Source organism: Phyllostomus hastatus, unplaced genomic scaffold (assembly GCF_019186645.2).
Source record: "Phyllostomus hastatus isolate PE091 unplaced genomic scaffold, TTU_PhHast_1.1 phas_scaffold_501, whole genome shotgun sequence".
Lineage (NCBI taxonomy): Eukaryota > Metazoa > Chordata > Mammalia > Chiroptera > Phyllostomidae > Phyllostomus > Phyllostomus hastatus.
In genome coordinates, this window is record NW_025334033.1 from 36,362,833 (window position 1) to 36,389,064 (window position 26,232).

A 26,232-nucleotide genomic window follows, 5' to 3' on the forward strand; every position below is an offset into this window, starting at 1 on the left:
CTTAAGTTGAACTAGCCACATTTCAAGTGTTTAATAACCACATGTGGCTAGTGGCTACCACATAGAATAATGTAGATCTACAGGATCTATGGTGATGACCCTTCTTCCTTACTTATGTCAGTCATTTATGTTTTTCTTTCTTGATCAGTCAGGATAGAGATTTATTAATTTTACTGATCTTTTCAAAGAAATAGCTTTTCGTTTCATTGGCTTTTTAAATACCGTACTTTGCTGTGTATAATGTACACTTTTTTGCCCAAATTTTTGAGGGAAAAATAAGGACATGCATTACACATAGGCAGCCCTAATTATGTATCTATATAAATGTTTTAAATTCTTTTATTTATGCTTAAGCATTAAAAGTATAATTCTAGAAAGCAGTAATGTCTGTATGCAAAACAATACCCTGGAATACAATAATTGATTGTGCTTCTAAATATAAATAGATAATTGAATTAAAAAATTAAAACAAAAGATTTTTTTCTCTGAAAGTTTGGGCCAAAAACGTGGGTGTGCATTATGCACAAGAGTGCATTAGGAATAGCAAAAAATACTTATTATTGTCAATCTCACCTAAACCTGCTTTTTATTTCTTTTTTTCTTCTTGCTTGGGGTTAACTTCTTCTTTTTCTAGTTTGCTAAACTTGTTGATCTGAAACCTTTTCAAATATAAGTATTTAGTGCCATTAATTTCCCTCTACAGAGTGCTTTAGCTACATTCAACAAAATCAATAATGATTTTTAAATAACAGTTGTAATAAAAAATTGAAAATTTTTAGGACGGATCGTCACATCCACAAGTCAATTCATACCAACTGAGTTTTCATCATCTTCTAGGAAGTGGCTTCGCTGTCTTGGACGACCTGAAGCCAGCATGATGTCATCATCCTCATCATCATTCATAATTCCTCTTGAAAAAGAAGGGCCTTCACCTGGATCGTCATTTAGATCAACAGCATTACTTGTATCATCTCCATCAAAAAGATCATTGTAATCCTTTTCCACTCTGCTAGATACCTTAAATAAATATAAATTAGAAAGTACTAGTGAACTATTTTGATAAACTCAATTACTCAAAAAGCAATCTTTTAATATGCACCTTGAACTCTACTAAGCAAATGTCCTGATAAAAATAATAAGTGTATTTATGAGGATTACATTTATATAAGACTTAGTCCTTACTTTAAATGCCTTACGACTGACCAATAGGGCAGGAGTGTAGGACTGTTTGTAAAGAAATACTGTATGTACCGAAATTTAAGGGAAGATGTTATTCCTCAAAAGTCATTCCCCAGAGATTCTCTCATTTACTTTCATTTGGAACAAAGTAAGTCGGTGGAAGAAACTTCTACAGTCCCAAGCAGTTCCTCTTAAAGAACCCACGTATGGACTCACCTACTCAGACTCACTCCCTCTGAGCTCAAGCACCATTGTGCAGTTTGAAAGGCATCAGTGGCATACAGGAAGGAAGTGAAGGATCTGGCACCAAGGAGGAAGCTGGGGGACAGCTTTCTCCTAGACAGAAAGGCCATTGTCCCTTTTCTGAACCCTCCCCCACAGAGCCACAGAACACATAGGGAGGTGCCACATCTGAGATTCCATCAACCTGGCTAACACTATGTGCCCAGCCCTGGAGATTCCCTGAGACTCTGTCCCACCCAACTTGTATCCCTCCCAACTTACCAACCCACCCAAGCTATTGACAGAGACTTTTCCATAGGAATGGCTGATCTTGGCTCATGCTTCACAACTTCCTAAATCCTCTCAAACAAGCAACAGCAGACCTCAGGGAGCCTGCAGCCCCTGTACCTCTTGCTAAGTGGCCCCAGGCCTGGCACTAGCAGTAGCCAGCCTAGATTCAGTTTGGCTTTGCCTGGAAATCTCCAAGCCCAGCACAAGTAGCAACCACCTCAGATTACTTTATAGCCCAGGTAAGGTTACCCAGGAAAAACACAGGTGGGGGCTGACTTTGGCCTGTACCACCAGGGAAACCCCAAAGCCTGCACACCCAGTGGACAGCTATAGACCATGTTGGAGCATCATCAATAATTAATACAATTTAAAAAATTTTTTGGCCCTGGCTGGTGTGGCTCAGACTGTAAATCAAAAGGTCGCCAGTTCAATTCCCAGTCAGGGCAAATGCCTAGGTTACAGGCCAGGTCCCCAGGTTGGGGGGCATGAGCTCTTGCACACTGATGTTTCTCTCCCTCTTTTTCTGCCTTCCTTCACCTCTCTAAAAGTAAATAAATAAAATTTTTTTAAAAATTTGAGGGGCCCTTGCTGGTGTGGTTCAGTGGATTGAGTGCCTGCCTGCCAACCAAAGGGTCACAGGTTTGATTCCCAGTCAGGGCACATGCCTGGGTTGCAGGCCAGGACTCCAATGGGGGGCACACAAGAGGTAACCACACACTGCTGTTTCTCTCCCTCTTTCTCCCTCCCTTCCCCTCTCTAGAAATTAATAAAATCTTTTTTAAAAATTTGGGGAAGTGATTTTCTTATTTAGAAAATGAGGGTTTTGCCTTACATTTATGGTGAGGGCCGTAAAGTGTTAAGAGTTTTTGTGAGAGAAATATATACTATGAAGAGTAAAAGAAAAATGGGAAAAGTGAGCAATCCTGAATGGGTAACCACTGAACTAAAAATTATTTCTCAATTTACTTTTTGTCTTTTATCAATGTTGTAACATGAACATAAATTAGTCAAACAGCATTATAAAAATGGAAATAGTCCTCTGCAGAGCCTCTGCTCTTAGTTGTTTCTTTTGATACCTTCCTCCATACTTGTAAATAATATTGCAGTGCTACTTTTTCAGTTTTAATTGCTATTTACATAACAGATCCTAACAGCCTTCTATTAGGAAAGATAAAGGTTTGGTGCATTTTCCAACCACCTCTACCCCCTTGTATACATGCATACTATTCTCCTACCCTAATCTTCCCAATAGAGATATATTCTCATTTTGGTTGGATCAATATATAGTATTTATATTATTACAACCATGTAAATGCTATTCATGGCTGAATAGATATAAGAGCAACACTTACAAAGTATTGTGTTAGACTCTTCTAATTCCTTTTTTGATTTTTTAAAATTAACCTAATTATTTTGTCCATAATAGCAACTACAGTAAAAACCCCAACAATTTTTTTCAAGGCAACTACCCTATCTCCAATCAATCAAATCTTCTCCTTCCTAGTTCCAATGCAAGAGTCCTGAGAGATAGTTTCACAAAGTACGGGTCATTGGCTCACGGGTGTCCCTACTACTTCAGGCAGGCAAAAGATGAGGAGTAAAACTTCTAACCTCAGAAAACCCAGTGTCCAGTCCAGTATGCCCTCCACAACCCACTCACATCATTGTTTATTCTAAGAGACTTAATTGCATGGAGTTTCTCTGGAGGGAGGTGGCACTGGGGTATAAAGCAGAGCCAGAAGATCCTACAAAGATCTCTTCTTTCCAACAAGTCCTATTTTCTTTTGAGGAAGGAAGGAAAGAAGGAAGAAAATGAAAAGGGACAGGGAGAAGAGCCTTTTAATATAACGTCAATGCCAAAGACTTTCGGTGGGAAATTATGTCCCATCATTTGGGGAATGAACAAAGCTCGGCTAAAGTTTGAGTCAGAAGCTTCCCCTGAAGGAGATGAACTGCAGCTGCTGCCCTCACATTCTCCATCTTCACTGCCACCACTGGAGTCTGAGGAGCTACTGCCTTTTCCGCATCTTCCTCATTTTCTTCTCCTGTGAGTCATGAGAACGGCCCCAATAGTCTGATGATTCTGTCTCTGGAGCCTGCAGCCTTGCACAGTCCTTGCTGATGGAGACCGCACGTTAGTTCTAATGATCTTGGCGTCTCAGGCTCCACTCATGCTCATGTTCTTCACTTAGTATAAGTTCTCTCTGTAAGCAGAGTATTCCTCAGGAGCTGCACTCTTGAGCCAGTGATTGCAGGTCTTCCTTGTACTGTTTCTGCAGCTCCTCAGCCTGCTTCTTATAATGCTCCTTATGACTTTGCAGGATGTGCTGCCAGTGTCAACTGATCTCCACCATTCATTCCCTCAGGGCCAGGTCTCACAGCTCCCTACTCGACCACAAATCCTGGTAAAACTCCTGGTATTCCTTCACTGGGGGCTTTGTGGTCTCTTCAGGAAATTACTTTTTTTAATCCTCACCCAAGGATATGTATTTATTGATTTTAGAGAGAGAAGGGGAGAGAGAGATAATATATGTGTGTGTGTGTGTATATATATATGATAAGATATATAGGATATATGTATACATGTATCTTAGAGAGAGAAAAATGAGAGAAAAACATCAACTGGTTGCCTCCCATACATCCCGACTGGGTATCAATCCCGCGGCCTTTTGGTGTATAGGACAATGATCCAACCAGCTGAGCCACCCAGTCAGGGCTCTCCATGGAATTTTATCTTCTCAGAAAAACAGTTTTCAGGGACGGGGCGGGGGGAACTTCACTTTTATATTCTCCTAAAACTTCTTTTGGGCTCTGGTTGGGTTCTTTTTGGGGACCAGAGATTTCTTGGAGTTTTGGACTATACCAGGGTAGTCCTTCCTAAGTAAAGCCACTTTCTCCTCAAACTCCAGTTTCTTCTAGAAATCTTGAATCTATTTCAGCTTCACCTGCTCTAGGAGCTCCTTGTATTTCTCAGACAGGACCTTGGTCAGCTCCTGGTTCCTGAGTTTGGGGTGCATTTGGGAGAATAGGAGCCACTTCTCCTTGAAGTGGAGGTAACCAGCCATGGGCTTCTTAAACTTCTTATGCAGTTGGGATGTTTCTTGAGGTTTTTTTTTGCTTTTGTAGGAATTTTCAACACATTCTTTAGCTTCCAGGACTAACTCTTTCAAAGCACAAATGTATCTCAAGTTATTAAAAATTTGTAACCATTTGAATGTGTCCATTTTTCCAGAAAAATCTTTAAAAGCTACTTTTTTTGAGCACATCTGTGACTGGGTTGACATTGGGTGTAAGGTTATTCTCCATGCATTCTTGTAGCTTCACAATGTCTTCTTTACACCAATGCTATCTTTAGGTCTCTGGACCACTTACATGGTCCTATCAGGTTAGCCACCTCAGCAGGCTCTCAAACTTCTTCACTGTCATACTCACCTGGTGAAGTATTTCTGAATGTCTTGCAGGGTGTGTGATTCTAAGTTTCTGATGTTTGAAGAATGATGTTAATACAAATTTATTGAGAGAGGATATCAGATTAATCAGATCTTTTACTGAGGCAATGTTTCCTTAATTCCATTAAAGAAGCTTCCCTAGACCACTCTACTTTCTAGGAACTGTTGTGACCTTCTAACCACAAAATTCTTATGAATTTTTCCTGATCACACTTTTTTGATCTCTAATTCTTTATACATAATTTATTAAATCCTCACAATAACTCTAGATGTTGCATTATTCCTTCCTACCTATTTTATAGATAATAGTATATTATTTTATGATCGTGTTTTCTTTCTTTTACAACTTTTTGTTTTTCCTGGAGTTAAGAATCTTCTATTCTCTCTTTAGGTCTTTTTTTCCTAAACAAATTCCCCTAACATGATTCTTCCAATCTTCAGCCTGAAAAGCATGTAAGACTGGCCAACATCTCTCTGGGAGCAAAGTATAAAAAGTGAACTGGGTATTTCAACACTTAAGCATACACAGTTTTATTTAATCCTTTTCAGTACAGTATTTTCCCTTCACCTAATGCCAGTAAACTATAAAGTGTGCCTGGACCAAACACCTCTATGTTACCTTTACTAAAGAATAAATCTCCAACATTCTACCAGAATGTGTCTGGGGGTGAGGAAGGAGAGTTACCTAGCTGTGCACACCAATGTTGACACTGGAGAGATCTACTTGCTTTAGAAAACAACCCTCCTGTTTTCAACCTACTTTTAGAAGTACCTAATGCTATCAAATTCTGAATCGTTGGGGTGTCAGCCAGGCAAGCTGAACTGTACCTCAGTTTTTCTCCATTGAGGTCGTCGAGTTCAACTTTCTGAAAAGGTCAAGTTAGTTTCCAATCATCTTCTATTTTCCAACCTCCAAAATATTATTATTATCAGTACTTCAACTGTTTTCTTTGGCCTTATGGGATTGTGCATTTTTAAAAAATTCCTTTAGGCCTGACCAGTAATGGCTCAGTTGGTTGGGCATCATTTCACAAAGCAGAAGGGTCACTGGTTCAGTTCCCTGGCAAGGCACATGCCTGGATTATGGGTTCAGTCCCCAGTTGTTTGTGGAAGGCAACTGATCAATGTTTCTCTCTCCCATCAATGTTTCTCTCCCTTTCTTTCTTCCTCCCTCCCTTCCCATCTCTGAAAAAGTAAATAAATAAAATTTTAAAAATTAAAATTCCTTTAATATAGTTTTAGTAGGGGTTTCACATACCAGGTATCTGGACAGAAATAAAAGCATGTATGAAGTCTGCAACTTTAACTGAGAGTTTAAACCAAGACTTAAAAAGTAAATGGGTGTATTTGCCAGGTAGGGAGAATAATGAACAAAAACAAGGAGGTATAAAAAAAGGTGGAGTGTTTTTTTATCTTTCTCTTTTTGGTCTCATCTTTGTTTACTTTTTTCTTGAGTAGACTATTTAAAGCAAGCCTTAGTAAGGTTACATGGCTAAGCATAGAGATATATGAGTAGCTGTAAGAGTTAAAGCTAATTCAGAGCAAAAAAAGTTTATCCGCCAAAACTAAGTTACAATGAACTTTAATCTTTAGCTATAAAACATTTATAGGCATATTTCATTTTATTGTGCTTTACAGATATTACATTTTTTACAAATTGAAGGTAAAGACCCTCCATCAGGAAAAACATTACAATGCACTGAAGGCTCAGAAGATGGTTAACATTTTTTAGTAATAAAGAATTTTTAAGTGAGGTATGCACATTGTTTTCTTAGACTTAATGCTATTGCACACTTAATAAACTACAGTATAGTATATATACAATTTTAACATGCACTGGGGAACCAAAAAATTTGTGACTTGCTTTACATGATACTCGCTTTTTTGCAGTGGCCTGGAATTGAACCCACAATATGTCTGAGGTATGCCTGTATTTAAGTAACAATCCCCAGAACAACGAACTAGAAAACCAGTATTTCACAAAGGTATTCCTTGGACATTCAAGGAATATTAATAAGCATTATATGGAGGAAAAATAGTTTCTTAGTAAAATACATTTGGGAAACATCAGATTAACCAATTTTCTTTACTATAGGATCATTACTAAAAATAGTCACATAAATTTTAATTTTCCAAGATAATAACGTAGGTTGTTGTGCTTTCAAAATCTATATAACCACAGAAGGACTTTGAAGAAACTGTTCTACGATATTACTTATTACCTTACTGCTCGGGGTCTTTCCATCGGGGTTACAGACATTCTCCAGGAGCCCGAGATTTCCTTCTGCATCAGTATATGCTATTCGACCACAAGTAGGATGCCAGGCCAGGCCACAAATTGCATAACCTTTCTCATGTTTTACCCTAAAAATAAAAAGTAAGTTCCTAAAACACTGTCAAGAAAAACATAAACTATACATATTATAAGTAGAAAAGGTTAAATGTAATAAATACATATGGTACCAGATCAATACCTGAATTATCGGGGGATCACTTTGTATATTATATAATTATTTAACCACTATGGTATAAACCAGAAATTAATATAAAGTAATACTGAATGTCAACTGTAATTAAAAAATAAAATTAAAAAAATGAAAGTCAAATAAATCAATCAACAAATGGTAAATGACTTTTGACACACTAACAGGTTTTTGTTTGCATTTTGACAATCTAATAATTACAAATTTGAAATATTTCATAGAACAAAGAAAAGTTTATTTGAAATAAACAAGAGACAAAATAGATATCGTATCATACCTTTCCATGCAATCTTTAGTTTCCACATTCCAAACTATAATCAAACCATCAATACTCCCTGCAGCTAAATATTGCCCACAAGGAGACCAGGTAACTATATTGAGGGTCTATAAAGAAAAGCAATAAATAATTTTGTATTATTTGAAACTAAACACTCACCTTACCAAATTCAAATTTTAATAACCCTTATTTGATATATTCTGTATAACTTCTAATTAGATCTGATACACAAATGGGAAAAAAAGTTTGCTTACTTCTTTTTCAATCATTTTCACCTCTCACTAGCAGCTATGAATTTATCATGCGAAAATTATACCGGCACAAGTTTTAAAGCAAAATATAAAAAAAAAATTATTATCCTGGAAAGAGAGATAAATACAAGATTTCCTCTTAGCAGTCACCATCACCATGGAGAGAACTAATAAGTGAATCTTATTAAACCACTGCTCAGTTACTGGGCCTCTGTTTCCTTAACTACAAAACAGGTATATATGAAAGAGAAACGAAAGAGAGGGGTGGGGGGGCGGAATACAACCACCTTTCCAGATCTAAAATTCCAGAGTCTATGATTACAAGACTTAGTAAAACTCATCTAAAAATAAAGGTCAATTACTGAAAATGTGAGAACAACTTGTTCTAATACTATGCTACAGTTCAATTTGACTTCTTATAAATTAAAAGATTTTCTTATCAAATTTCACAAAGAAGAAAGGTCAAACAGGACCTAGCAAAGTCCTACCTATTGTCCAGTTATTGGCTAAAAGAAGACTAAGAGGCAGAAGGTGGACACACGCATAACAGTCTAGAGCTGTCCTCCATTTCTATCAATATTTAACTGCAAGTATATTTAGGCAAAGTACACATTAAATATTCCCTTTAGCCTAATGAAAGCGTCACTTACAAAACCTACCTGAGAGATGGAATTATCTGAAAGATCAAACTGATTACCCCAAGTTTCTCTTCTATATAGCTTAACCAATTTTTCCACAGGAACTGCTAGTAACTATTAGAAAAGATAAAACACAGTTTGAAGAAAAGTTTACATTAAATTTGAAGAGAAAAAAAGGCAGAAAATTCATCCAAATAAGCTTACAAAACATAAAAGCAAATTTATATTTTAATTGGCATCTAACAAAACTCAGAAAATTACTTAAAATTTTGATAAGCAATAAACAGTTGATGGTCACTCTATTGCTTGCATTGAAAAACAGAGTCCCTGTAGTCACTAGTATTTTTAATACTACTTTTAAGGTATCTAAGCCCTCTGAATCCAAAAATTCATCTCATTCACTGGAAAAGAAGAATCGAAGCCACAATACTTTGAAAATACTACAGAAATTTATCCTCCTATCCATTCTTCCAAAGAAACAGACTAGTAGAAAAAGTTAAAATGATACATTCTTTCCATGTTAAACTATTATTTATAAACAGGAAAACTATGTTAATTTTATTAATTTTTAAATTAACCAAATTAATCAGCCCTGGCTAGTGTGGCTCAGTTAGTTGGAGTTTTATTCTATACACCAAAAGGTAACAGATTTGTTTCCCAGTCAGGGCATATACGCAGGTTGTGGGTTCGATCCCAAGTCAGAGTGTGTATGAGAAGGCAAATTGACTAAAGTTCTCAGATCGATGTTTGCTTCTCTCTCCTCTCTCTAAAAGCAATGGAAAAAAAGTCCTCAAATAAGGATTAAAAATAAGTAACATTTTTAAAAAAATTTAAACAGCCGTGGCTGGTGTGTTTCTGTGGACTGAATGCTGGCCTGCAAACCAAAGAGCTGCCAGTTAAGTTCCCAATCAGAGCATATGGCTGGGTTGCAGGCCAGGTCCCCAGTAGAGGGCACATAAGAGGCAACCACAACCACACATTGATGTTTCTCTCTCTCTTTTTCCTTCCCTTTCCCTCTCTCTAGAAATAAATAAATAAAATCTTTTAAAAAGTAAATAAGCCCTGGCTGGTGTGGCTCAGTGGCTTGAGTGCTGGCCTACGAACCAAAGGACTGTTGGTTCAATTCCCAGTCAGGGCACATGCATGGGATGCAGACAAGTTCCCCAGTAGGGGACACATGAGAGGCAACCACACATTGTTGTTTCTCTACCCCTCTGTCTCCCTCCCTTCTCCTCTGTCTAAAAAATAAAATAAATTAAAATCCTTAAAAAAATACTGATGGTTTAAAAATAAATAAATAACATTTAAAAAGTAAATAAAATCATTAAAAAATTTATCAGATTAATTAATGTTTTGTAAGCAAAAAAAATACATACTGGATTCCACAACTACTTATTACTTTAACACAGACTGTACACTTTTAAAAGTTCACATGACACAAAAGGGAATGCATTGAAAAGCAAGTCTCCCTCCCATACCTAAATTCTGTTTCTACTTCCCAAAGGCAAATATAAGCATAGGCCATATGAGAATGTATATGTACATATGTACAAGTATGCATATACCCAATTGATAAATAGCAGCATTTTTATATACCTATTATTATGCTATAGCTTGATGTTTTTTACTTAATTTCCCTGGAGATTATTCCATGTGAGGATATACAGATACATCATATTCTAACAGTTGTAGAGTATTTCACTTTCAGGAATACTACAATTTATTTAACTAATTCCCTATTAATGAACATTTTGGATGTTTCCAAACTTTTGCTACTACAAACAATAGTGCAACATTTTTGTTATAGTACCCTATAGTGTATATGCATAAATATGTTTATAAAACATGAGCCTAGAAGTGGTACTGTTGGTCTTTAATTCTGACAAAAACAACACACCCTCATCCACATAGCATATAATCAAACTTTTGATTTCTGACCATCTGATTAATGAAAAATAGACTATCACTAAAGCTTCAATTTGTATTTTTCAGTATGAAAGGCTGCATATATTTTCACATGTTAAAAGCCATCTGTATTTCTTCTTCTATATACTATCTGGTCATGTCCTTGTCCAATCTTTCCCCTGTTTTGAATGAAGACCTAATTAGCGTTATTAAGCAATTCATAAATCTCATGGGGTGTTCCCCCATCTTTCTAATGGGATCCTATTGTTTTGTAAGAACTCTGTATATCATTGACCTCAGCTCTTTGTCATATTGTTCCAAACTTGTCCTTTGACTCTGAAATATTTTTAATCACATAAAAATATTTACTTTTCATGTTAAATTTATTAATCTTCTTCAATTTCACACATACAGAAAAGTTGAAAGAATATAGCCAATTCACCATACGGTAGGAAGCCTCCAAGATGGTGCTCAATGATTCTCACTTACTGGTATTCATGCCCTTTGTCAACAGTTACTAAATCTCCTTTTCTCCACCTTTACTATACACCAAACTCCCATATATATTGAATCCATTTCTGTTTAATAGGCTGCCTATTTGTGAGTCAGTAGCAAACTTTTAATTCCCACAGCATCATCATTTGTTGTACCTCACTGGGCTAGACTCGATCACTTTTTTTTTAAGACTTCAGTTTCCCATATGGACTTTAGAATCAGCATTATCTGATTCCCCCAAACATCTAACTGATATTTTATACCTGAATGTTTTCCAAACTACAGAATAATTTAGGAAGGAATTAAATCTTTTTTTATATTCAAAATTTCCTTTCTAAGAATGGGATATGTTTTTCTATTTAACAAGTCTTTAACTCCTCTTGCTAGCATGTTAAAGTTCTCTTTATAACGATCTTTCATATTTTTTTTAATTTTATTTTAATCATTGTTCAAGTACAGTTTTCTCCCTTTTACTCCCAATCCAGCCCAGCCTCCCAACCCTCCCCACTTCCCTCCTATTACCACCCTCCCCCTAGTTTTTGTCCATGTGTCCTTTAAATTTGTTCCCGTGAACCCTTCCCATTGTCCCCTGAAGATCTTTCATATTTCTTACTAAGTTATCCCTAGTTATTTTATCCTACTGTATTTTCTAAATGGCTGTTGTTTGTACACAGGATTGTTATTGGTTTTGAATATTAATTTTGCTTACAGCTACCTTTCACAAGTTTCTTTTTTTATTAATATTTTCCCTCAGTTCATTTTCTTAGAATTTCCTTAAATACAAGTATTTCGTTTGCAGACAAGAATTCTCCCTCCTCCAACCAAACCTCTCATACCTTTCTAGTGTCTAACTATATCTGCTAGTACAACTCCAAAATGTTAAATACTGGTGGTAAGAGTGGACATAACAAGACTATTTCCAGAGTCACTCCAACAAACACAAATCTAAAGAAGAATATTAAATTCAATCATGCAAAATGTACTCTATAAAAAAGATTCTTTAAAAAGCTGAACTGTTTCTTAAAGCATTTCAATATTAATTAGTTGGCCTGGGGCTCAAAAATTTATAATGCAAATAAAATAGTTACAATTTAAAAATTATTCTTACATTCAAACTTGATAAGAACTGAAACAAATAATTTTTTAAAAGGTTGAAAAATAAGTCACTTACCTTCCCACTTTTTGGCTGCCAAGCAAGTCTGCAGATTGATTTTGCATTTATCACATCATTGGACTTTTGTAGCAGTGGCCAACTAATAGCACATGTCTGATTAAAAAAAAAATATTTCCCTTTATAAAAATTCTCCCCAAAAGATAGACAGAACTGAATATATTTAATAGGTGGATTCCTTAAAATTGATATATAGCTCCGAAAAAGGCAACTTAATTCACTTTAATTTAGTTACAATAAGGTTTGATTTATCTAAATTACTTTAAGTCCTTCAGAGGAATAAAGACCATAAGTCTTAAATAATTAAATTAAAAAAAAATTTCCTATGCAGAGTAAGGAACCTATGTAGAGTACATAAACATTATACTCATTGAATAAACATACAGCCATACACACACAGAAAACAGTATTAAAATCTTGAAGTCTCCACAAAAATAAACTTCAGAGACCTACTATAAAATGTTATGGTGTCAAAGTCCACCCTACTAAATAGTTCAAGAAGGAGCGGGGAGAAAGTGTGGCTATTGAAGCACATCTGGGGGGATATTTTTCTCATCTGCCACATCTCTACAAACACCAAGGCCTCTCTGATTGCCTGGAGAAGGACTCATTGTATCTTCTGCCAATCTGGAGAGCACTTTGTTCATACTTCCTTTAAAACTTTCATAGAAGAACAAACAAAACAAACAAATACAAGCAACAATTTAAAACGAAAAGAAAAGAAGAAACTTTTATCAGGCTGGGTTAGAAGAGTTGGTATGTGACTCTCCAAATTAAGTGTGACCCACGCTTTATTTTATTTTTGTATTCCCAACATCTAGGGTCCAACAGATGGCAATTAATTTGTAAATATAATGGCTGAATTTCCCCCACTGATTTTATAATACCTAAAAATGAAATATATATCTATCATTTCCCTTGTAACTGTGTACAAAAAACAGTTAGTCTTCAACATACTTACTTTTACATTAGACTATTATGGAAGTTGATCACAAAAACAGTTTTTAATGCTACTCAAAAGAAACAATAAAGAAAAAGAATTACAAATTTGACCAAATAATGTGTAATACCCATATATTATATTATGGAAATAGACAAAAAGCTTTAAATTCAATGAATGAGTTTACCTGATCTGAAATTTGCCACACTCTGACAGATCCATCACAACTAGCTGATGCCTGCAGGAGTAAAACAATATAGGAGTTACAGCCATAATATTACATGGAAACTGGTTCAACTAATAAGTCAAAGTATCTTCTTAACAACTGTAAAATTTCCTGCTAATTCTCGACTTACAATTTTAAACATAATCAAGAAAAATGCAAAAAGAGAGGGGGAAAAGTTATTACCAGAAAGACGTCCTTAGGATCAAAGGAAAGACTTAACACAGGGGCTTCATGTCCTCGAAATGTTTTCTGCTGGCTGCAATCCATCACATCTACAACTTTGACTAGAAAGTCACTGTGAACAATAAAAGTGATGCATATGAATACATGTCAATACAAAAGACTCTTCTAAATGCTATGACCCAAATATTTCAAAGTCACAAGAATGCCATAATTTCTTTACAGCAATTTGTAAAATTTGACAGCCAAGTTTAATGACTAATCTTTTAGTTTTGCTCTATAAAGATGCCAAGAACACAAGTCAAGATTTCTAATTATGTTAAAATATAAATATTTCCTAAGTGGCTTCCACAGTTACATTTTAGGCTTCTATGATTTGCTAATCAAATTACAGTCACACCATTTTTAAAAGAGCTTTATCTTTTACTCCACCTCAGCCACCCACCAATTACTTTTTCCTATGACAAACAAACATCAAGGAAAAGTATAAAAATATTGACTGTACAGGCCCAGTTCTACCTAAAATAATTTTTTAAATTTTGTACCAAACTATCATCTTCCCCAATCTTTCCCATCATTTACTAATAGACTGTCTGCAAAGCAATACACACATCTCAATTTACAAGAGACACAAGTCTGTCCTCAAAAACCTTTACTAAAGATTTTAATATAAAAATTAAGTGCACAAAAAAGAAGAGAGTCCTAAAAATGTTACCCTGAAAGCAATGAATGAGGCCATTCTGCTCTAACATTATTTCCTTTCTGATATCAAAGAGCCTTACCCAGACCCAGCAGCAATTTTTGTACCATCACTATTAAAGACCACATGGTTTGCATTCGTAGTGAAGCGTGTCAATATACCATCTGGATCTCCTTCAGGAAATGTATGGACTTGAATAGTATTGTTGGATACTGCAGTGACCAACTTTCCACTCTAAAAGGAAAATACGGGTAAGCAATATTGGCAAAAGAAATCTAAATTGACTGACTGGGAATCTCTCCATAAGCAAAAGTCCTTAAAAACAAACAAAAAAAAAAAACCCTTATACATATAATTCATGTGAAGAGAAAAATTACCAATGTTCAACTCTCCTGAAATGTATACTAGCAAGAAAGTTCTATTTGCTACCTTTAGAAAACTTAATTGCCCCTTTACCAACCAAACATTTAACCTCTGGTTTTTCTTTTACTTCTGGTTAAGAAAAAAATTTAATTAGTATTTTTAGAATTTATAAGTGTCACTAAAAAAGAGACACAGGAGACCTTTTTAGAGAAAACATAGCTAGTCTTAGTGAGGAACAAGCACATCAGAAGGCACGGCCACAATGGACACTATAGTTTCCACAACAAAATCATGATATTACATGTCCTGTCTGGAATAGAATAAAATCCAAATGCAGAATCCACAGCACCTTCTTAACTGTACTAAATAAATAGAAAGTTTCAGGTTCTGAAAATGATCAGTAGATACCACTGCTTTGCAGAGCTTTTAGCTACAAATCATAAAAGACCAAGGATCTGGCTCAGTACTTTATTACTTTTCCAAAAGAGAGTAAGTCCCAACATACTAAAGCATAGCCTAGCATCCACATAGAAGCTTCGATAAATAATATGGTCAATTTATTAACTTAGATTAAATGATAACCGCCAAGAGAAACAAATGATTCAAGTTTGTTAACGAATATACTCTATCATACAGTGACAGGTCTCAGCTACATTTGCACATTTTGCATATTTAGGACCCTTAGTCTACCTATAGCCTCTGCTGCTGCTCCAGTGAGTGAGAACTTGATGTTAACAATGACATGTTACCAAACAGCAAAATATGTGAGAATGCATACATCTGTTGAATAACAGTACAGATGATTCAAACTTGAACTGTAATATACATTTATAAAGTTCAATTACTTCAAGACTGGTGAAAAGAAGTATTTATGTCTATGTTGTAACTACTGTAAGTAGTTAAACAATCCACAATAAACTAAATTCATAAGGTTGGAGCAAAGCTAACAATTTAAATGTAAAAACAAGAAGAGAATTAAAAAAACTATAATCAATTCAAGACAACACTGATGATGCTAAGTGTTCTTTGGCAAAACTGCAGATATACCAATTATTTACAAGAGCACATCTACAGGAATTTTATAACTTGGCTGTGTTTTTCTTGCAGACGATTTCTAGCAGCATATTGACTAAGCATCCTTAGCTCTAACAAAGAATTTTGGTAATTCTTTAGTAACATGTTAACTAGCCCCTCTATTCATATCAAAGTATGTAACTACACTCATTTACCTGGAAGACCTGCATTAAAAAAATACCTGCTTTGAAGTCATTTTCCAACAAATCTACCAGGAAACCAAATACTATCAGTACTTTGTCAACTAATAAAAGTTTTAAAAGAATAAAGCATCCAATGGATCAGGGCTCTGGCCAGGAACTGGTCAGCCCACTCATCTCCCTGGTGGGTTTGGAGGAATGGAACCCCGCACAGGACGGCCTCATCCCCAGCCCACTGTGTTCCTTTCTAAGTCACTTCACCTTCCTCTGAGCTTTGGTTTCCCCAAGATTAAAATGAAGATAATTCCACATACCTCTCCGTATCTTTGTTAAAAGGCCTGACAATGTAAAATACTATGCAAGCGTTAAGTATCACTACCCATAAACATGTCAATTCATCCTGGTTTCACATTGGAGAGTGGTATTTTCTCCACTTTGTTCTCAAATAAAGCATCTAATTGTACTTTGCTGTATGATTGAATCCAAAAATAGAAAATATGTGTTTACAAGCAATTATGTTTTAAATAAAATATATTGTAAAACTATCAATTTTGCATGGCTATTTGGTAATGTCATTTCAATGAAGTTCCACAAACTCCATTCCTAAAGTCAAAGAAAACATTTTACCACTGACTATGGTACTTACGGTGGGCTGAATAACGGCCCCCAAAAGACATCTCTAAGTTCTGAGCCCAGGTACCTGCGAATGACTTTATTTGGAAATAGAATCTCCTTATAAGAAAAAAGAGAGATTTGAGACACAGAGAGATGGAGAAGGCAAAGTGTGCATTCTAATATATATTGATATGTAATATCAATTTACTTTAAAAAATATTCCAGCAACTGTGTATAATACTGAGAAATATGTATTGATCTCTGCTCCCAGTTTTTGGAGCAGAGTTCCTAAAACTGTTGTAAATTTCTAAGTGATAAGAACACAGGAAACATCTTTTGTTCTAATATCTGGTCCTTGACGCTAACTCCTGACACAGAGCTCCTAAATCCCTTGGAATTTCCTGGGTAACAGGAGTGTCTCTTGTTCTAATGAGGCCCTCTTCCTGGGCTCCTGGATAGCCTCAGGATCATGGCTAGTTCACTAGAAAGATAAAACCAATATTGGAAGCTTGGAACATTCAGCCCCACTCCCTACACTAGGAGAAGTGAAAAGGAACTGGAAATGGAGTTAATAATCATCTCATGTGATAAAGCCTCCATAAAAATCCCAATAGTATGGGGTTTAGGGAGCTCCCAGGTTGGGGAACACATCCATATACCAGGATGCTGGTGCACCCTAACTCCACAGGGACAAAAGCCCCTGCACTCAGGCCCTTCTCAGACATTGCCCTATATACCTCTTTATCTGGCTTGTTCATCGGTATCCCTTATCATATAATAAACTGATAAACGATTCCCTAAGTTCTGTGAACTGCTGAAGCAAGTGACAGAACCCAAGGAGGGGGTCATAGGAACCTGCAATTTATAGCGAAGTTAAACAGAAGTTGTAGGTAATCTGGGGACCTACTACTTGTGATTGGTATCTGAAGTGGGGGACAGTTTTATGTGACTGAACCCTTAACATGCAGAGTCTGCACAAACTCCAGTTAATGTCAGAATTAAATTGAATTGAACTGAATTGTAGGATACCCAGCTGGTATTGCAGAGAATTGCTTGATGTGGGAAAAAATCAACACATCTGGTGTCAGAGTTGTTATGAGTATGGTAGTAATGTGAGAGTTAAAACACACACACAGGAGGGTGTTCTCCCTTTACAAATACTTCTCCAAGCCTTCACTATTACTGGGATTAATAATATTTTTTGTTCTTGCCAATCTTATAGAAAGAAAAATCCAACTGTTTAATTTGCACGTCTTTGCTTATTAGTGAGATTTAGCTTCAATTTAATGTATGTTAGTCATTTATACTTCTGGGAATGTATTTTCCACTGTATATGACAATTTAAAAAATAATATCTTGCCTTGGCTTGTGTGGCTTAGTGGACTAAGTGCCAGCCTGTGAACCAAAGGGTTTCCAGTTCGATTCCCAGTCAGGGGACATGTCTGGGTTGTGGACCAGGTCCCCAGGGGAGGGCGTGTGAGAGGCAACCACACATTGATGTTTCCCTCTTTTTCTCCTCCCCTTCCCCTCTGTCTAAAAATAAATAAATGAAATCTTTTAAAAAACAAAATATCTAAAGTATCTAAAGACTATCTCATCTACCTGAATGAGCCTGAGTTTTAAAAAAAAATATTAATTCTGTAGAAAGATTTTTTCCTACCCAATACAATACACCCAACTTAAAATTCTGCACGAACAAAAAGCTTAGTGGTTTTTAGATTCTTAGTTTACAAAGTCCTTCTGAAAACATGTCTTCATTCTCCAAGTAACCTACATCTCAAAACCTGAAAATGCTACTGTGTTGTGCTACAAAGAAATTACAAGGAAGATTTAAAGCTCTTTCTTTAAAAAAAAAAAAAAAAGGTACATCTTCTTGCATATACTTTAACTGGTTCACCATTAACATCCATTAATCACCCTGAATAAACCATTCAGATTTTACCTGTAAAACTTTTGGGCAATGATGGCATTATTATACATTTTAAAATATTACTTCATAATAGAAATAAAAAGCTGTATCTATTCATAATTTATAAAAAATACTTTTCAGCTAAGCATAAAAAATATTCACATGGCAGTACAATTTCACATCAATTGTTCTAATTGTTTTTAGTACCTTCAAAGCACATGAATATGCCTTTTCTCCAACATTAATGGACTTAGGATCATCATCATCCAAGTCTTCCCAAATCCTCACATCACCATCACTTCCACAAGTCACAATACAACTATAAAGGAAACACACTCATTAAAAAGTCACCCTGTTTTCAGGCCTATCTTTTTAAATGGTACTTAGTTGTTTTTTTTAAATAAAATCAAATATGCTTTCCCATTTTACATTCTTGAACCTCAGTAACAAAGACTGCTAACCTCCTATGCTGTAAAATAAAAAGGTGAGTTTAATGTTCTCTTCAGTTTCTCCCTAGCAAAAAAGGTCTTTACTTATTTGTAATAATGTAAGAAAGATGAGTGTGTAATCTCTGTAACAGCAGGGACCAGGTCTCCCGTGCTCACCATTGTGTCTCTAACACAAATCAGTCTCTATTATATAGAAACTTTGATAAATGTTTGTTGAATGGATAAATGGATGCAAGAGCTCAATTATCCAAAGCTGATTATGTAAATGGATACATATAGCTCTCAAATCTTACTTTACATCTTGTCTTTCAAGTGCTTGTATTCATCTGGTTTATGTCCTATCTAGACACATTCAAAAGCAAATGAAATATACAAATAACATGAAAAATGGCAAAGAGAAGCCATAAAAAGAACTGTGGCCCTGGCTGGTGTAGCTCAGAGGATTGAGTGCTTGCCTATGAGCCAGAGTCTCTGGTTTGATTCCCAGTCAGGGCACATGCCTGGGTTGTGGGCCAGGTCCCCAGTAGGCAACCACACACCGATGTTTCCCTCTTTTTCTCCCTCCCTTCCCCTCTCTAAAAATAAATAAAATCTTTTTTAAAAAATTGCAATTTAAAAAAAGGACTGTGGATGTTCAGAAGAAAAAGATTAATTCCCACTTGGAAAATCAGAAGGGCAGTTATTTTCATTGGAGAGTGAAAGGACAAGTAGGATAAACTGACATTGGTGAAGACAGCAGTTTCAAACACACACAAACCAAAATATACGGTGAGTAAAGCTTGGGGGAGTTTAGCTAAAGCAGACAGAACAGGAAACTGAGAAAGAAAATGTAGATTACAATCATTCTGTTTAGGATAACCTTTAGGCCAGAGTGAGGAGCTTCAGTTCCCTTCCATAGGAAATAAATAGAACCATAAATATCAGTCGGACCCGGACATTCCTGTTTCATGCATCCAGCCATCAGTATTTATTCTCAATCAGTATTAATTGCATCAAAATTGGATGGGTTGGGTTTGACAGACCTCTTCTTTGCACTTCCAGCTTCTGTCATAACCATGTTCAGTTGTGTACCAAGTGCAATGAATAGAGTTCTCACTTTAACACACAGGTAAATCTGAAAGACAACCAGCGATAACTCATCTCCCCCTTTCCATTCCTTTCTTGATGCAACCAACATAACACCTCCTCTCAAGGATAGCACATAAAAACCAAAGTGAAGTCAAACATAGGCCCTTAGGGAAAGTGCTTTCTTTCAGTATACAGTGGAGACGGGAGAGATATTTCATGTTGCTGTCCCTACCAACTATTTGGTGTATCAGCCAAGGGAGATGAACAAAGTTGCAGGTGCCAGTTCGTGGGGCCAGTGGGAAATAATAGTGAAATACAGTGGAATTAATGAGAAAAGTAAGAAGTAAATTGTTAAGTTATCCTTTGAAGAGCTTTCAGAGTAGTCTGAACATACTTCCTACAGTGCTTTTGTCATTTACAATAGGAATAAAACTACTTATTAATTTTATTATTGGCTATGCTTTTATGTTTGCAAAACCAAAAATATTTCCGTAGTGATGAACTGAAGCAAAATACATAAAGTAGCTGTTTAATAAAAAATTAAATACTAAATTTCTTCTCAAGCACTTGGTAATAAAAGTGTAACGTGAACAAAATCTTAGTTGACATTTACCATGGGGGCTACAGTGACAACACAACCATAGGAAAGTCGCATACACACAGCTCCTGAAGAAGCATCAGCATCTACTTCGTAAGTCCGAAGTTATCTTGAGACTACCTGAAAACCATGCTTCTGCAGCTGCAGAGTGAATGTGCATCTTGTCAATTAGGACTTTGCTGTTCAATAGAACTTTCTGAGATGATGGAATGGTCTACCTCTGGCTACTAAGCAAATGAAGTGTGCCTAGTGGGACTGAGGAACTGCATTTTTAATTTAGATAATTTTAATCAATTTAAAGCTAAATAGCTATGAGTGGCTAATAACTACTATATTGGACAGTACAGCATTAAAACAAATGACAGTTGTTCTAAATTAATTTTGTTCACTTTTCATTCTAAAGTTCCTAGTACAAGTATGAAAAGTAAAGTGATAGCTGTTAATGTGTTGCTTCCATTAGTAAAAGAGCTTTTCAAATAGTTTAATGATGCTGGTTTTACATCAATTGTCATCAAAGGTCCAAAACAAAGTCAGTCAGATTAATTCCAATAACAGTTTAGCTTTCCCTTCAGTTCATGGAAACAAAGTACAGCTTCTGTAAGTTGATTCTGTTGAAAGGGAAACATCTGACATCATTGCAAATTCTATCTTACTACACTTGAAAAGTTCAATGCTAAAGATAAAATTTTTAATTTTTACAGTGATAATACACACTTATAAAGCACATTTGTAAAAGCAATGTTCTTACTAATCTATAAAATACAAATGTACTCAGAATTGTAATTGTAATTCATAATTGTGCCCAAATGAGCTGTGATTAACATACTAGTCAAAACAGAAGCCATACTTGTCAAATTTTAAAATAATTTTATTTATACCCAGAACAAAAATTTTATAACTAATATTAAATATACAAAAATACTTCAACATTGCAGATGTTTTCTCTGCCACCTACCATCAATTACATCTTTAATATATTTGAGCCTTTGACTTTATAAAACCTGTGTCATATGATGATCACATTATTATTATTGGAAATAAGTCATTTAAATCTTAGTTGCATTTTGTTCAAAATCAGAAATCTTTAATCAGATCATTCAAGTTAAGCCTTTGAAGCTTTTAGTAAAATTCAATTACTGAAAACAAAACTATGAACAGGAAGACACTGAAATTTATCCCTACAAAAGCAAATAAAAATTAAACAAATTGTGCATTAAAAGCTGACACAGTGAATTATTTAATTTTGAAATTCTGTAATTGCACTTTGAAATATGTTGACTTGCAGGAAGCATCTTCTGATGGAACTCCTTTCTAATAATATAAATTTATGTTTTACTCTAGAATGAAATAAAATTAAGTAGGCCTAAAATTTGGGACACATTCAAAGAAATCATAGAAAAACTTACCTGATGAATTTTGTCTTTAAAAATACCGAAGACCTTATTATGGAAAAAGGGTACTCTGAATGCAGATAAAAAGACAAAACCTAAAAAATACTAAAGCTGAAATATGTATACATTTCAATTAAAATAATTTTTTTTAAAATTGAGACTCTTCCATTTAATAGAATTTGCTCTGACTTTATTAGGCACATGAGAACCTAAACAGTATTTTATTATTTTTTTAAAGATTTTATTTATTTATTTTTAGAGAGGGAAGGGAGGGAGATAGAGATAGAGATAGAGATAGAGATAGAGATAGAGATAGAAAGAAACATCAATGTGCGGTTGCTGGGGGTTATGGCCTGCAACCCAGGCATGTACCCTGGCTGGGACAGTATTTTATTATTGAAAAACACTATGACCTAAAGAAAAGAATTAACTGAAGGCCTCACTTCAAATTTAATAACCATAAAATGAAACTCTGAAGATGACTGCACCCAATTTTTTAAGAAAAATAAAAATAAGACCATATTGAAAAAATATATATTTTTCAAAAAAATATCAGCAACACCATATTAGAGACTGGTTTAAAAAAATGATTCAAGTACACAAATATGTACTAAGAATGACTATTCTACTTATGTTAGTGTTTAGATTATGTTATGTTTAGACAATCACATACAAAGATGTTTTAATCTCATAAATATAAGTGTTTTTTAGGAAAAAGTGTTTTGAAGCAGTTTTTAATAGAAATGTTATGGACCTATCAAAACAGAATAATTTGCCAATCAGTAAATAATTCAAAATATAATAATTTTAATTGTAATTCTCTTGCAATCCTTCTCTCCCTTCTCAAGGAAGTCCTAGTTTAGATGATAAATTAAGAAATCCACTGTAAGTTCCTGAGTATAAGGAATAATTCTATTAATGCCTTTATCTTCTTTAGTATGTAACTACAAAAAGCCAATGATTACAAAGGCATTTCTCAGCATCTGGATTCTCTTACTCTCACAGAGCCATGTTCTTCCCTCACCAGACCTCCCCTCTCTAACCCTTGGACTGGGCCTCGGGAGATTATTCAGGCACCAGCAAAATTTCTGTACCATCAGCTCTTTTTCTAAACACTGCTGCCTCTTAAGCCCTCTTAAGTGGTGGCTGATTTCTTTTCTATATCCCTCTGGGACCTAGAGGTGGGCTTCCTGGCATTTCACTCACTACCACTTGCATTCTATTGCCACACCCTCTCTTTAAACAACAAAACTGCCATCAGACCACATATAGATTCTTAAAGAGAAATCCCTCCAGTTCCCTAAGGGTTTTTTAGCACTAAGTTCAATGTTGTTCTCTCTCCAACACGACTATTCCTGTCACAATTCTTAGTGTTTCCAATACCCATATTGGTGAAACCTTCTGATACTCAGTCTTATCCTCTGCCCCATCTTGGACTTCCATAGCCAGGGCCTAGATTTTGTCTTCAGCAATACTGCAAATGCTTCATAATCCCAACTTCAAACATCTTAATCACTTATCTCTTCACCTATCACCCTTAACATCCTAACTCCAACAATATTTAAATTCTATTAGGATCCACAATCTACTGAAACTATCTTTTCACTATCCCTTCAAGTTCTCTCATCCCTCCTAGTCTGGCTCAGATTTCATAGTCTGCTACTAAGATCACTCTTCTGCATCATCCTCAAACCCCATGGCCCTCTCTGACTTTGTCACCCTAACCAGGCAAAATCCCCACCCTGGTTAAATCCAATTCTCTGCCTATTAATACATTTGTACAAGCAGAACTAAATACAGCTGGAGAAAAACATACAACCTGGTAATATGTCTCACTTTATAACCACTATCGCTCACCTGAAGTAGGCCTTTAATGCCGCCCAGCAATCCAACTATATTCCCTGGTTCATTCACTTTTCTCTCTCTTCTATCTATCTCATGTCTACTCCTCTTTTTCAAACCTCCTCCTTCCCACTGTCGACTAATGACTTTACGTCCTATTCACTGAGAAAACACAAGCATTCTATAGATACTGTCCACAGGTTTTCCCCATCTCATCTAAATGCATGCTCCTTCCCTCCACATATGAATTTGAACATGCTCCTCCTACCTTTGGCCAATCTCTCCCTCTTACGCACAGTGTGCTAGCCCCTCACACTTGATCAAGACATCACTCCAGCAGTTCTCCCCCTTTTTGTTATAAAATCAACTTAACCCTTGCTATTGGATCATTTCCATGCATATATATGCTATAATCTAATGCAGACTCTGTCCAGCGGGGTCTGTGTGTTGTGGATGCGACAAATTCACACAGACTGCAGAAGTCTTACAGAGAAAAAGTGATAGCACAGCCACTCTGAGTGAGAAAGTGCCCCAACCCTTGCCTGGATAGGCTTATATAGGTTTCTAATAGCATACATCAAAGAAGGTTCTCATTTATTATGCTCAGGTTTGCTTTAGGTGGTTACTCTTTACAGGTAACAAAGAAAAGGATGTTGCTGATTAGTTCTTACAGATAATATTCAAAGAACTCTGAGGGCTTATTCTGAGACAGGGTTAGTTAGCTAAAGGGCCATAAAACTTTGGGAAACAAACCCATTTCATGCTTGGACCTTTATCATAAAATTGAGGACATTCTTAGCAAAGCAGGTTTCACAGGATTTTATGCATTCTCTCTTAGGCCTGATTGCTCCAGGGAACTGCCCATTCCTGCCCAGGGCTGCACTGTCCTCCTGCATTGTTTCAGGCTCCAGTAAGGCAGGAAGTAAAGGCAGCCAAAAGATTAGGAGACCTCTTGCAGACAGAATGAAGAATCAAGCTATGTCAAAGTGGAGGGGCAAGGGTCCATCATTCCCTTTTTCTATAGCTCCCCAAGTCTTTCCCTGAGGCTCCCTTCATAACCGTGTCTGTCCTAGGTTGTCCCTCCCTTGAGGAATCCTACCCATCATTGGCTAACCAGTCATCTGCCAGGGGCCAAGCAGGGTGAAATAAAAGGGGGCAGAGGTGGTGCCCCTACCAGGGAGATAAGCTTTGTCTCCTTAGGGACTTATGGTCCCAAGGTCTCTCACTCAGCCTTAGCCATGGGGGTGGTTACAGCTTCTGAAACCAGGCAGGACAGTTCCCAACAGTAATCTCTCTCACCTTAAAACAAAACAGAAATCTTTCCTGACCCCACATTTCTATCCAACTACCCTCATTCTTGGAATGTCATACTCACTAACTCGTTCCTCCCTTTCCATTCTCTTGAATCCACTGCAACAACATTTTCATTCCTTTTTTTAAATTGATTTGAGGGAGAAAGGTAGGTAGGGAGAGGGAGAGAGGGAGAAGAGAGGGGGAGAGAAAGAGAAAGAAACATCAATTTTGTTGTTCCACTTACTTATGTGCTCATTGGCTGCTTCTTGTATAATGCCCTGACCAGGGATCAACCTGCAACCATGTGGTATCAGGACAGGGCTCTAACCAGCTGAACCACCCAGCTAGGGCAAGGCTTTCAACCTTACCACTCCAGGAAAAAAAAAACAAAAAAAAACCCCTCAAGATCATCCATCCATGGCCTCCACATCACTAAAGATAATGGTGAATTCTCAGTCCTCAATTTGACCCACCAGCAGTATTTGATGTAGTTTATTATTTCCTCCACAAAATGCTTCATTTGGCTTCTAGACATCATTCTTATATCTTCGTTTTCTATTTTTCTAGCCATCCCTTCTTAGTTTCCTTAACTGGATCCTCTTCCTCTAACTTGACCTTTAAATATTTCAAATTGTTCCAGGGCTTAACTTTTGAATATTTTTTAACTACATTCATTCCCTTTCTACATGATTTCAAAGTTCATAGTATTAAACATCATCTCTACATTGACAACTCCCACATTTAGATTTCCAGGCAAGACCTCAATCCTAAATTCCAGGAGGCATGAGCTAAAGATGTAGATTTCCATCTCTAGTTCACATTTCGTCCCTGAGCTTTAAATGCGCTTATTCAGCTATCTACTTCTCTAGCTGAGTATCTCAAAGAAATCCTACACTAATCATGTCCAAAAGCAAACTCATAATCTCCATCCACATTCTACCTCTGAAATATGCTAAGCTTTTTGAACATGGGGGAATGACAGAACTGCAGAATTACAGACATTATCCTAGATACCTCCCTGTCCTTCATCCTTACTATCTGATCCATCCTCTCGATTTTGCCTTTTAAATGTCTCCTGAATGT

The 26,232-nt window shown here is 36.1% G+C and overlaps 1 protein-coding gene across 2 annotated transcripts in view; it reads right to left on the reverse strand.

Moving 5' to 3' along the window:
- WDHD1 (WD repeat and HMG-box DNA binding protein 1) overlaps positions 1-26,232 on the reverse strand; it is a 61,181-nt gene that overhangs the window by 33,289 nt on the left and 1,660 nt on the right. The window contains exons 3-12 of one of the 2 annotated variants that reach the window (XM_045823976.1): positions 19,980-20,071; positions 18,716-18,827; positions 14,490-14,641; positions 13,711-13,822; positions 13,489-13,539; positions 12,362-12,457; positions 8,812-8,904; positions 7,902-8,008; positions 7,364-7,505; positions 813-1,017 (exon numbers count right to left, since the gene is read on the reverse strand). In XM_045823976.1, coding sequence (XP_045679932.1) covers positions 813-1,017; positions 7,364-7,505; positions 7,902-8,008; positions 8,812-8,904; positions 12,362-12,457; positions 13,489-13,539; positions 13,711-13,822; positions 14,490-14,641; positions 18,716-18,827; positions 19,980-20,014 — 1,105 coding nt within the window. In that variant the 5' untranslated portion in view covers positions 20,015-20,071. The remainder of the gene's footprint in view (positions 1-812; positions 1,018-7,363; positions 7,506-7,901; positions 8,009-8,811; positions 8,905-12,361; positions 12,458-13,488; positions 13,540-13,710; positions 13,823-14,489; positions 14,642-18,715; positions 18,828-19,979; positions 20,072-26,232) is intronic. The other variant, XM_045823975.1, reaches the window with a different exon arrangement.